This window comes from Talpa occidentalis, unplaced genomic scaffold (genome assembly GCF_014898055.3).
Source record: "Talpa occidentalis isolate TD23 unplaced genomic scaffold, MPIMG_talOcc4v2.1 talOcc4.10, whole genome shotgun sequence".
Taxonomy (NCBI): Eukaryota; Metazoa; Chordata; class Mammalia; order Eulipotyphla; family Talpidae; genus Talpa; species Talpa occidentalis.
This window is the reverse complement of record NW_023600993.1, coordinates 33,484,974-33,497,484: the sequence shown is the minus strand read 5'-3', so window position 1 is coordinate 33,497,484 and position 12,511 is coordinate 33,484,974. Positions and strand designations below refer to the sequence as shown.

General features: G+C 38.1%; 1 protein-coding gene across 4 annotated transcripts in view; it reads left to right on the top strand.

Moving 5' to 3' along the window:
* Nucleotides 1-12,511, top strand: part of SMARCC1 (SWI/SNF related, matrix associated, actin dependent regulator of chromatin subfamily c member 1) — a 129,934-nt gene that overhangs the window by 39,798 nt on the left and 77,625 nt on the right. For all 4 annotated transcript variants that reach the window (XM_037528321.1, XM_037528338.2, XM_037528347.1 and 1 more), the window contains exons 9-11: nucleotides 3,466-3,590; nucleotides 6,299-6,358; nucleotides 11,582-11,619. In XM_037528321.1, the coding sequence (XP_037384218.1) occupies nucleotides 3,466-3,590; nucleotides 6,299-6,358; nucleotides 11,582-11,619 (223 nt within the window). The remainder of the gene's footprint in view (nucleotides 1-3,465; nucleotides 3,591-6,298; nucleotides 6,359-11,581; nucleotides 11,620-12,511) is intronic.

The window sequence follows — 12,511 nt, the reverse complement described above, 5'->3', positions numbered from 1 at the left end:
GATATCCAGGAGGCTCTCAGAAGTTGTCTCTATTCCAAATGTAAAGTCCACCAAATTGAGTTTCCCCAAATATATGTATGCATGTCCTTTTTTTTTTTTTAAGATTTATTTATTTATGCATACAAGAACTTGGGTACAGGCCAGAGGTGTGGGGGTGTGTGAGAGGATTCACCAGACAGAATGGGGAACAGAACAGGCAGATTGACTGAAATACACTGCTGAGGGGAGCAGGTAATGTTCTAATTTGGCTTTAACTGAACCTTTGTTTTGTTTTTCTGTATCCTACATATAAGTGACACCATTTATTATTTGTCCTTCTGACTGATTTCTCATAGCATTATCCCTTTCAACTCCATCCATGTTGCCACAACTGGAAAGAATTTATCTTTTTTTGATAGCTGAGTAGTATTTATTTGTGCGTGCGTGCGTGTGTTGTGTGTGTAGGTGTACACACACGCCACATCTTAATCCATTCATGTGTTAGGGGCATTTAGGCTGTTCCCCTGTCTTGGCTTTTGTAAACAGTGCTGTAATAACCATGAGAGTGCAAGTTGCCTTTTGAATTGCTAATTTTGTTTTCTTTGGGTCGATGGGAGTGGAATTGCTGGGTTATATGGAAGATCAGTTTGTAGTTTTTTTTTTTTTTTTTTTTTAATTTAATTTTTTTCCAAAGATTTATTTATTTGTACACGAACCGGGGTATAGGCCAGATGTGCAGGAGGGTGAGAGGACGCCAGAGACAGAGTGGGGAACAGAATAGGCAGACTGACAAAATACACTGCTGAGGGGAGCAGCAGTTGAGACAGGAGAGGTCTGCCACACCATGTGAGTATCTCCATGGCCGGCGAGGATGGAACCCGGCACTGCAGAGGCTGTGGACAGCTTCACAGCACGGTGCTTAACCACCTGCGCCACCAGGAAAGCCCTGTAGTTCTTTTTTTTTCCCCCCATAACCTTTTGAGAATGCTCATACTGTTTCCAGTAGCAGTCCTTGCATCTTTTGATGTATTTATTTCCCTAGCATTTATCAGTTCATAGGCCTTTTAAAAATTGTCGTGGAATTGTTACTTGAAAAATTTTTTAACCTATATGTCTCATTGTAACCTATAGCAGAATTTGTCTCTCTCAGAAGAAAACTTTGAGCATTCTCTAGGCAGTGTGAGGAGTCAGGCAATTCTACCATGCAATATAGGAGTCAGGCAATTCTACCATGCAATATAAATATAGCTTTTTCATTGTTCCCACTCTTACTTGCTAGTGTGCCCTGGATTGTTTCTCATTTCTTTGCAAAACAAGTTTTTTTTTTTGTTTGTTTGTTTTTTCTTAAGCCTTTTTGTTTTAAACTCATTCTGAAACATAGTTTATCTTTTAGTGGTTATGGTTCTCACATAGCAGCTTATCTGTCATCTTTAATCTTGACTCTTTTCTGAGCTGTATTTTCTTGGCACTTTATTCACTTTTTAGTATTGCTACACATCATATTATATGAAGTAGATAATGATTTCTGTCCTATATTCCTTGTAATTCCTCCAGGTAAGGAATCACTCTACCCTGATATGCTTCTGGCATATATTAGTCTTTAAAATAAATAGTGATTTGTTTCGGGGGCCTCCCCGGTGGCGCAGCGGTTGAACACTGGCTGCGAAGCTGCCTTCAGCCTCTGCAGCGCCGGTTCCATCCCTGGCTGCCGGTAAGGGTTCCACATGGCGCGCAGACCTCTGCTGCCACGCCCTCTGCTCCCCTCAGCATTGTACTTTGTCAGTCTGCCTGTTCTGCTCCCCGCTCTGGCTCTGGTGAATTCTCTTACCCTTCAGCGTTTCTGACTGTACCCAGTGCTTGTATACATAAATAAATAAATAAATAAATAAATAAATAAATAAATCTTTTTAAAAAAAAATAGTGATTTGATTGAATTGGTGGTGCAAGAGCAGTGGCAGTTTCTACAAAAGAATTATTACTATTTTGGGCCTACCCAGTGGTGCAGCAGGTTGAGAGCAGTGCTGTGAAGCTGTCCACAGCCTCTGCATCGCGGGTTCGATTCCCTGCTGGCCAGGAAGAAACCCACATGGCGCAGCAGACCTCTCCTGTCTCACCCGTTGCTCCCTCATCAGTGTATTTCAGTCCTTTTGCCTGTTCTGCTCCCTGCTCTGTTGCTGGTGAATCCTCTCACCCTCCTGCGCCTCTGGCATGTACCCTAGCACTTGTATAAAAATACTTTTTTTAAATAGAGTTAATACTATTTTAAGTAATTCTGCTTTGCAGTTTCTTATATTTAGATGATATTAAGAGCCAGAAATTTTCTTTGAGAAAACTTCTTATGTAAGTAATTGTTTATGACCTGAGATAAAACATATCCCATATTTGCTTAGCAGGTGTTCTTCAATTACATTAATGTAAGCACCTTTTAAGGATACTTTCTGCAATTTGTATAATAGGATTTCTGTGATCTTTTTTTTTTTTTTTTTTTTTTAAAGATTTATTTATTTATTTATATAAGCACTGGGTACAGTCAGAAGCGTGGGAGGGTGAGAGAATTCACTAGAGCCAGAGCAGGGAGCAGAACAGGCAGAGTGACGAAGTACACTGCTGAGGGGAGCAGTGGGCAGCAGGAGAGGTCTGCGCGCCATGTGGGACCCTCGCCTGGTGGCCGGGGATCAAACCAGCGCTGCAGAGGCTGTGGGCAGCTTAGCAACCCAGCGCTCAACTGCTGCGCCACCGGGGAGGCCCTCTTTGCTCATTTCTTATGTCCAAAAACTCATTTTCCTTTTGACTTATTAGCTGTTATTTCGGAGAATATCTAATTTCCTTGATCCCTGTTTGTGTTTTTTTTTAACGTTTAATTTATGCATACAAGAGCTAGGGTGTAGGCCAGAGGTGCAGAGAGCAAGGGGTGAGAGTATTCACCAGAGACAGAGTGGGAGAAAAACATACAGATTGACTGAAATACACTGCTGAGGGGAGCAGCGAGTGAGATAGGAGAGGTCTTGCACCATGTGGGGTTAGCTCCGTGGCCGGGTATTGAACTTGTGCTGCATTGGCTGTGGACAGCCTTATAGGTTGCATCTTAACCCCTTGGGCCACAAGGGGGACCCTGCTGTTTGTCTTTTTTTTTTTTTTTTTTTTTTTAAGATTTATTTATTTATACAAGCACTGGGTAGAGTCAGAAGCGCGGGAGGGTGAGAGAATTCACCGGAGCCAGAACAGGGAACAGAACAGGCAGACCGGCGAAGTACACTGCTGAGTGGAACAGCAGGCGGCAGAAGAGGTCCCTCGCCCGGCGGCCGGGGATCGAACCGGCGCTGCAGAGGCTGCAGGCAGCTTTGCAACCCAGGGCTCAACCGCTGCGCCACCACAGAGACCCTGCTGTTTGTCTTTTAAAGTGATTCTGAGAATGGATTTTTAACAATGAGATTAAAGCCTCTGAAATAGTTTGTCATAGTATAATCAGTGTTATTTATATTTTAGGCAAGCTAGTCTATATGGGAAGCGCAGAAGTCAGAAAGAGGAAGATGAACAAGAAGATCTTACCAAGGACATGGAAGACCCAACACCTGTACCCAACATAGAGGAAGTTGTGCTTCCAAAAAATGGTTTGTATTTTCCTACCCAGATTATGAGAGCATCTGACATGATTTAAGCATTCTTAGTTATGCCACAGAGTGAGTCATTCTTTGCTTTGAATTCCCAGTTCTCACCTTTCAAAGATGAATAGATTTCCCCTTTTAGGGTTAATGTTTATGAAATTTTCTCTTACACTGTTATTTTAGTGTACTTTTGCTCCTTGTCTATTCAGAAAACCTGATCAAGAAGTTTGCTATATTTAATAATGGTTTAAAATTAATAGTGGTTAATCTCAACAGAATACATATGAATGAGTACTTTTGTAAGTACAGTTTAACCTGTTTGAGTCAGTTTTGGGAAGAGCTAAGATTGTGGGTTTGTGTATTTTTCCCTTTTTTCATAAGTTATTTCATGTACTTGAGGCACAGATATTTAAGGATATACAGTAGATTTAGAATCACATTTTCTGGGTGTATTAAAAGATTTTTATTTATTTAGCCCATCTCCCATACCCTGGCAACCACTGTTCTACTTTGTCTCAATGGATTTTATTATTCTCCATTTGCTTTTTAGCTATTTCTATAGTGGTATCAAAACTATTTAGAATCATCATTATCTAGTTGTGATAAATACATGCCTCTTCTACATGTGTTACAATCCTCAAAACATTTTTGTGGTGTTCTTGTTTTTAAACAGTCTATTCTATTGAAAAATTTAAATAGTGACGAATTTAGTAAGAATTACTGTAATTTCTAATGTGTTTTTCTGAATATAGCATATTATATTAAATTGGGCAATACAGACCACACAAATGTATTTTTAAGGTCATGTGGAAGAGAAAATCCACAAAAGTATTCCCAAGATTTATTTTAAATGAAAGCTGTGAAGTTGGTGGTAATTCTACTAGTTAACATAAACTGTAGCACTATAATAACTCATACATGATTTAGACACAGTAATGACTGAATTCATTAGTGGACTTTAATGGCCAATTCAAATAGAGTTCCTTTTTTTTATATATATTTATTGTGAATTTGGCAATGTGAATTTAATGGTAAAGGGTCAAACTGCTTCTTAAGCACTTATAATTCTTTTTTTTTTTTAAGATTTTTTTATTTAAGATTATTTACTTATGCATATAAGAGCTGGGGCATAGGACAGAGATGCAGGGGGGTGAGAGGATTCACCAGAGACAGAGTGGGGAACCGAACAGGCAGACTGACTGAAATACACTGCTGAGGGAAGCAGCGGGCGAGTCAGGAGAGTTCTGCTGTGCCATGTGAGTAACTCCCTGGCCAGGGATCAAACTCCTGCCGCAGTGGCTGCGGATAGCCTCATAGGTTGTGTCTTAACCCCTTGCGCCACCAGGGAGGCCCAATACACATATTTTAAATAAATACTGGTCTTGGAGAAAATGTTCATTGTTCATTTAACGAAGAATTAGAACCCTAAGTATACATAAATATTCTTTTTTTTTTTTTAAAGATTGATTTATTTATACAAGAACTGGGGTACAGGCCAAGTGTGTGGGAGGGTGAGAGGATTCACCAGAGACAGAGCGGGAAACAGAACAGGCAGATGGATGAAATACACTGCTGAGGGGAGCAGCAGGCGAGATAGGAGAGGTCTGCTTTGCCATGTGGAATTCTCACTGGCCAGCTGGGATCGAATCCGCTCTTCAGAGGCTGTAGACAGCTTCACAGTGTGGCACTCAACTGCCTGCGCCACCAGGGAGGCCCTACATAAATATTCTTAAAACTCAAAAATATTATGTACTGGTAATTTTATTAAAAATATAGGGGTAATGAATGAAAGGATTTTCAGCTTCAGTTTACCAAGGATACATAAATTATTAAAGTATCCTTTATTGTTCATCAAATTTTCAAACCTTAGAACATAGATTATTCCCAACCCACACATATTTTGAGTAAGTGAATAATCCCAAATGCTACTAGTTAAAGTATAAATGGGTGAAACCATTTAACACAATCTGACTGTATCTGTTAATACTTAAAAATATATACATCCAGTAGCAGTTTTAACTTGAGCCCATCTTAATTACATGCACACATGACGATAAATGTGAAAGCATGTTATAGAATAGTGAAAATTGTAAATAAACTAAGTTTCCCTCTATTTAGGACTAATTAGCTAATGATTCACTCATGGATTCAGTCAATCTATTAAAAATGAAAAAAGATGTAACTTAAAATCCTGACATGGAAAGATCATATAGACACACTGTCATATGAGAAAAGTATAGTGCTAAGAGATAAATAGTATGAATAAATAAAAGCGATAAATAGTATGAAATAACATAAAAATCCCCAGGATATGTTTTGAAGTCACAAAGGTGTGTTTATGGCATCAGTTCTCCCTCACTTTATCTTTCTGAATGAGTGGCACAAACATGACTCTAGAAATGCACAGAAAACATAATAAAAATGCTAGGAAAAGGAATGGAAAGTTTTTTTCCCCCCATGTTTTGTTCCATGTATTTCTGTATTTACTTTTTTGATGAAAAAAATACTGGTGTTTAGGCAACTTCTTGCAATGTATAGTCTGTTACCTTTGTTAATTTTTCTCAGTTGGACTTGGCAGTTTTAACATGAAGGTGAGTACTGAACAATGATGGAGTTAGAGTGAGATTCTAGTATTTTTTAAATCATCTATTTTTTTCTATTAAAAAGCAATTAGAACTTCCCCCCCTAAACATGATTTTTTTTTTTCTTTCTAGTAAACCCAAAGAAAGATAGTGAAAATACACCTGTTAAAGGAGGAACTGTAGCAGATCTAGGTAAAACCATTAAATCTTTGTAGTTCTGTGTTGTTTTCTCTCTTGATTCTGCTTGATTCTTGATTTCTGATAATTCTTCTTTACTTAGAGATGATACTTTCTTGTTACTCTGTGTTCCAGCACAGATAACTGCAGCTGCCTTATTAGTACCATTGTTGTTGGGTTTGGTACCTGTTAGGAAGTTTAATTTCCTATTGTCCATTCTTTACAGTTTTCCTGCAAACTCACAAAAGTGACAGTATACCTAAATTAGTTATTTGCATTTTAAAGAACTACTTGTAGTCAAAACACTTTATAATCTCTGAAATGATTTGTTTCACAACATATATAAGTTGATGAAAACATAAGCTTACTGTGTAGGCCTACTGGAAAGAGTCTAACATGAGAACCACATCATTCTGTCATTATATGTTCAAGTTGTGTGGTACATTTTGCAGTAGGATATGTTTTTGATGTGCTGGGAGGGTAACAGATGAGTATGAAAAAGAAAAGAGTTGGTGGCACTAGCTTCAATTCTTACAAACCATGGTTGTTTTACACATTCTGTTCCTGAGAGGTATAAATGGATGGTGTTTTCAAGATCTCATGTAGAAAATATGATTTCATTTTCTCTACCTTCTAATTAACTATTTCTTATATGTTTTAATATATTGCAATGGTTCCTTTTTTTAAAGATTTATGTATTTGTGCATATCTAGGGTATTATAACTATATAATAACTAGGGTGTAGGCCAGAGGTACGGGCTGCTGGGGCGGGGGCCGGGGGGACAGTGATGCATGGTGAGGGGATTCACCAGAGACAGAATGGTGGATCCCAGAAAACAGGCAGATCTACTGAGGTACACTTGTGAGGGGAGCAGCGGGCAAGTCAGGAGAGGTCTACTGCGCCATGTGGGTAGCTCCCTGGCCGGGGATCGAACTCGTGCTACAGTGGCTGTGGATAGCTTCATAGTGCTGAGACTTAACCCCTTGCGCCACCAAGGAGGCATCCGTTAGTGATTCTTTTTTTTTTTTTTTTTTAAAGAGGCATGTATTTTTATTTATTTGTTTGTTTGTTTGTTTGTTTGTTTATACATGCACTGGGTACAGTCAGAAGCGCGGGAGGGTGAGAGAATTCACCAGAGCCAGAGCGGGGAGCAGAGCAGGCAGAAGGGCCGAAGTACACTGCTGAGGGGAGCAGCGGGCGGCAGGAGAGGTCTGCGCGCCATGTGGGACCCTCCTCTGGTGGCCGGGGAGCAGCCGGGGATCGAACCGGCGCTGCAGAGGCTGCGAGCAGCTTCACAACCCAGCGCTCAACCGCTGCGCCACCGGGGAGGCCCCCTTTAGTGATTCTTGATGGTAGATATACTTTGGTATTTGGGAAACTATTTCTACGTCATTTCATTAAATACATCCTGTTCCTTCTGGCGTAATGCCTGTCATTGAACATCATTGAATGATTCCATTCTTCATTATGTTGAAAGTGAAGTCAGAAAATTGTCTTGTTGACAATTTGTAGAAAGGTGATATTAGGTCAGTAAAATCAATTAAGAAAAGAGATCCTGTCAATATATTGGTCTATCTTAATTGTTTTAAACATTGGTAATAGAATATAGTTCTTGAATTGCTGTTAATAGTTTACATTCTCAGCAAGTTAATATTGCCTATTTACAACTGACACATATTCGCCAAATCAAAAACCAATAAAGTAAAAACTATAAGTGGTTTTTTTATTTGATATTCTGAGCAAACTGGGAGGAAAAATGAATGCTAACACTTCTTATTCTTCTCTGGGACAGTTTTTAAACAGAATATTTCATATTTTTTGACTATATATTCTGAAAAGGAATAAACCTGGTGTCCTTTATCAGTGAGATAACTTCCAAGAGTATTTTTGTAATAGACTTTATCAAAGGAATGAAATTGAAGCCAATTTTGGGGAAGAGATAGGATTGCCAGCTGGATTAAAATATTTTAGTGCTAAATATGAGATTTCCCTGTGTATTTGTGAACAGCCTAAGTTCCAAATCATGAGGATTATGGATAATGATGTTGCTGGTCACAACTGAACAGTTAGGATCTATAGAATTTGAAACTGTTGGTCTGGCCTTTCATTCCGGGGAGGACAGCCTTTCCATGTATTATGTAGGAATCAGACTTTCGGGAGAAGGTTAGAGGAGGGGGGGAAAAAAAAAATCAGACTTTCAGTATAAGCTATAATTTGAATCATGCCTAGGATAGCTGTTTATGTTTCAAACTGGCCCATTTCCTGCCTTATGTGCCACCTAGCTAAACAAGCCCAGTCTTCATTTCTTTCATGAAATTTCTGAAAGATCCAGGAATTGAGGTGAAAATGCATTTGCCCACATTTAGGAGGAAGAGAACATTCGTTAAGTATTACATTAGGAATCAGTAAGAAGTGTGTCTCTCGTCTTCTGTATTATCTAATAGATATTTATTTCCATTGGGTACCAAGATTCCTTGGGGGCAGAAATCTGTTAAAGTAAACTTGAAAAGTATATATTGACCAGAGAGATCATTAAGTGGCAATCACCATTTAGTGAGAAGTTTAATATTTGCTTGACTGTAATCCAAATAAACTTTTCATTTTTGACAGCTTTAGCAGGGTTGCTTTCTGTTAATTATTTCTTAGGAAAAAATAGTCCCTTTGTACAGCTAGATGACTCCTATAGTAGTACCATCATTAACCACACACAAAATCTTCTATTCCAGTTAGCAGGTGTTCCTCTGTAACTTGTAATTCAGGTGACAGTATCCATTTCTATATTGCATGACTATCAGGCATCCTGCTACACTTGTTTGCATTTCACCATTAAACCACATTAGCCCTGTTTGTTGATGAGGCGATAGAGATCTGGAGGGATTCAGTAACATTCCAAGCATACATCTATTAAGTGGCAAAGCACAGTTTCAGGTCCAGGTCTTTGTAACTTTAGTGACAATACTTTTTATCATTGTACTCTGCTATTATGATTTGCTCATTTCTTAGCCTGTATCTGTGGTGACAGCAGGCTTTCATTTTTGGGGGACGTTGTCAGGTCCATCTCTGCCTGAGATGTTTTGATCCTCTCCGTGTAATGTTTCCTTAGTCCTTTTCTACTGTTTTACCTTAAATTTCATATTTTTAGAATTTTCATGTTTTCTCTTCGCAATGAAGGATCCAGCTCCCCATTACCTGTCTTAAATATATTGCTTTGTCTTTATTCTCTGTATGGCAGGTTTCAATATCGAATATCTTTTTTAGTATTAATTTTCTCTTCCTATTCCCCTGCCACTGCTAACTAGAATGTAAACTCCATAAAGACAGGGATCTATTCTTGATCATTATGTTGTTAGCATTTGGACAAATGGCTAACACTTAGTAGATCCTTTATAAAATTAAGCTGAATATTTCAATGCTAATTCCTTATCCATTAAATTATTTTCTTTACATCCTCTGAATTAGGGAGTAGGCAAACTTTTTGAAAAGGACCAGATAACATTTCGGGCTTGTGGGCCATATAGTCCCTCTCAAAGCTACTCATTTTTGACATTGTAATGCAAATGCATCCATAGATAATATGTGGACAGATAGTCATAACTTCGACAAAACTTTTATTTATGCATGGTGAAATATAAATTTCAGTTAATTTTTATGTGTCACAATACAGTTTTCTATTGATTTTCTTGTGAGCCATTAAAAAATATAAAATCCACTCATCACTACAGATAAAGTAGTGATCCCCAGATTGGAAATTCTCTAAAAGGACTCATGGGATTCAGCATGTAGCTGTAAGCTGTACTCATGGCTACCATTTATTACAACTAACATTGGAAGCATAAGCAGAGAGATTGCAAAGAAAAATGACACAAAATTTGGGTGATGGCTTCCTCATTTTTTTCTTAACACATGAAGTGTCATACAGAATAGATTCTTTGCCTAGCAACAAAAATAAAGGAATGTATATGCAGTATTTCTGCCCTTTAAGCCCGCCCTGTGGTTTTATTGGGGGGACCTGATCATGTTGGGTCCCCTCAAGCCCATAACAAAATTCTAGGCTCCTAGAAATAAAGCCAAAAGTTCCTCAGAGATCATGTTTTTTGCTTAGTCTAGGCACAGTGAACCACCCTTCTTACAAGTTAACTGTTAACTGGGAACGACTGACAAATTCTCAGATTCCATGCATAATGCCAGATTTCATGCAAAAATAGGCTGTAGACCAGATTTAGTCTATGGGCTATAGATTCCCTGTTCTTAACTTACTTAGTACATTTCAAATCACAGATTCTTGAAAAATTTTGTTGAATGAATTAATTAATGGAAAATGGCTTCCCTGTGTTCTCTTTGAATTTTAGTCGTTGCCAGTAGTCATAATTATAAAAAATATTACAGGAACTTAGTAATATAATTATTGTGCCATAACCTCTTATACTTTCTACACTGGCACTTCTTATTTCTCATTATAGAAGACAACTGCTTAGTTATATGTTACTACTATGGGTTTACTCCTGTTCTTTTTTTTTTTTTTTAAGATTTATATATTTATACAAGTACTGGGTACAGTCAGAAGCATGGAAGGGTGAGAGAGTCCACCAGAGACAGAGCAGGGAACATAACAGGCAGACTGACAAAACACACTGCTGAGGGGAGCAGTGGGTGCGCCATGTGGGACCCTCACCGGCAGCCAGGGATCGAACCGGTGCTGCAGAGGCTGCGGGCAGCTTTGCAGCCCAGTGCTCAACCACTGCGCCATCTGGGGAGGCCCCTACTCCTGTTCATTATTCAAGGTCCTCATGTAGGTCCCTGATCCTTAGAATGTATTAATATTCTTACTAGTATTTTGACTGTAGGGATTGATTATTACTTTTTTCTTTACTTCTCATTTGTCATTTCCTCTGGAACCATAATGTCATTACTTTGTTTCACCAAACCTCAGAAGGTAAGAGTTGTCCTCCTAGTCAAATCCCTTACCTGTTAGGCAAGATCATGACTAAGATAGTAGTCCAAACAGTAATTAATAATAAATTTCCCTTTCTTAGAAAACTTATTTATGCTGTGAATTTCTGCTCACCTCTGTGCTTCTATGTCTAATTCTAATTTTCTGAATTACTTGAGTTGAATTTGGTTTAATAATGCTCCATTTCTTTTCTGCCTAGTAGTAATTATTTAAACCTTAAAGGTTCCAAGTAATTCAAATAGTATTTATCTGCTTCTGAAATACGTTATATGTTTTGATTTTGCAGATGAGCAAGATGAAGAAACTGTCACAACAGGAGGAAAGGTAATCATTTAATTAGACTTGGTGAGGAGCAGCTCACTAAGGGTCATATCTACTGAGTAGAAACACTCAACTGGAAGTGTTCTTAGAAATATTCTGTCTTGACTTCCTTCTGATTTTAGTCCTGTCTACTGAGTAGAAACACTCAACTGGAAGTGTTCTTAGAAATATTCTGTCTTGACTTCCTTCTGATTTTAATTTCTTTTTTAACACCACCAAAATAATTTGTCTTAATCCCCAAATTTTACCAAAAGGAAACTTCCATCTTTCCAATTACTGTCCCTTACTTGTAGGCTGTAACTCCTAGTTTCATTACTCCCCTGGCTGTAAAGTAATAATCAGAACTTATCACAGTATCACAGATGTTATCTAAAAGTGTAGATTAGCAGTAGCCCTGCCTTACCCTGTTTTTCTCACTCCCATTTCTATTGGTTTCTCTATCACTGCCTCCCATGCATAGCTGATGAAGGCTTTGATCATATTGTTGAGCTTTGTTGAGGTTTACAGCCAGCTGTTTACTGTGTCATCAGTTCTACTGTAGAGATATATCAGTAATCACACTGATATAAGGTATTGGATTTTAGACAGATTTTTACTTACTTTTTAATAAATGGTTCTTTATTTCAGTGTCATATTTGATGGTTACTAATTAGCTCACTAATGACTGATTTCCTGGAAATAGCATCCTTAATTTGCTGAAAATGGATAATTGTTTTTTGCACTGAGTCAAAAAATTCCAAAAATAGACTTTTTTTTATATATTCAAGAAATGAACATATTCATGACAGTATTTCCAGGAAAAGTATTTCAAGAAACTCTTCTACATGTGATGCTTCCACATCACTCAATTAAATTGTTTGTTGTGATTTTAAAACCAGACTTCTTTAGTTAAAAG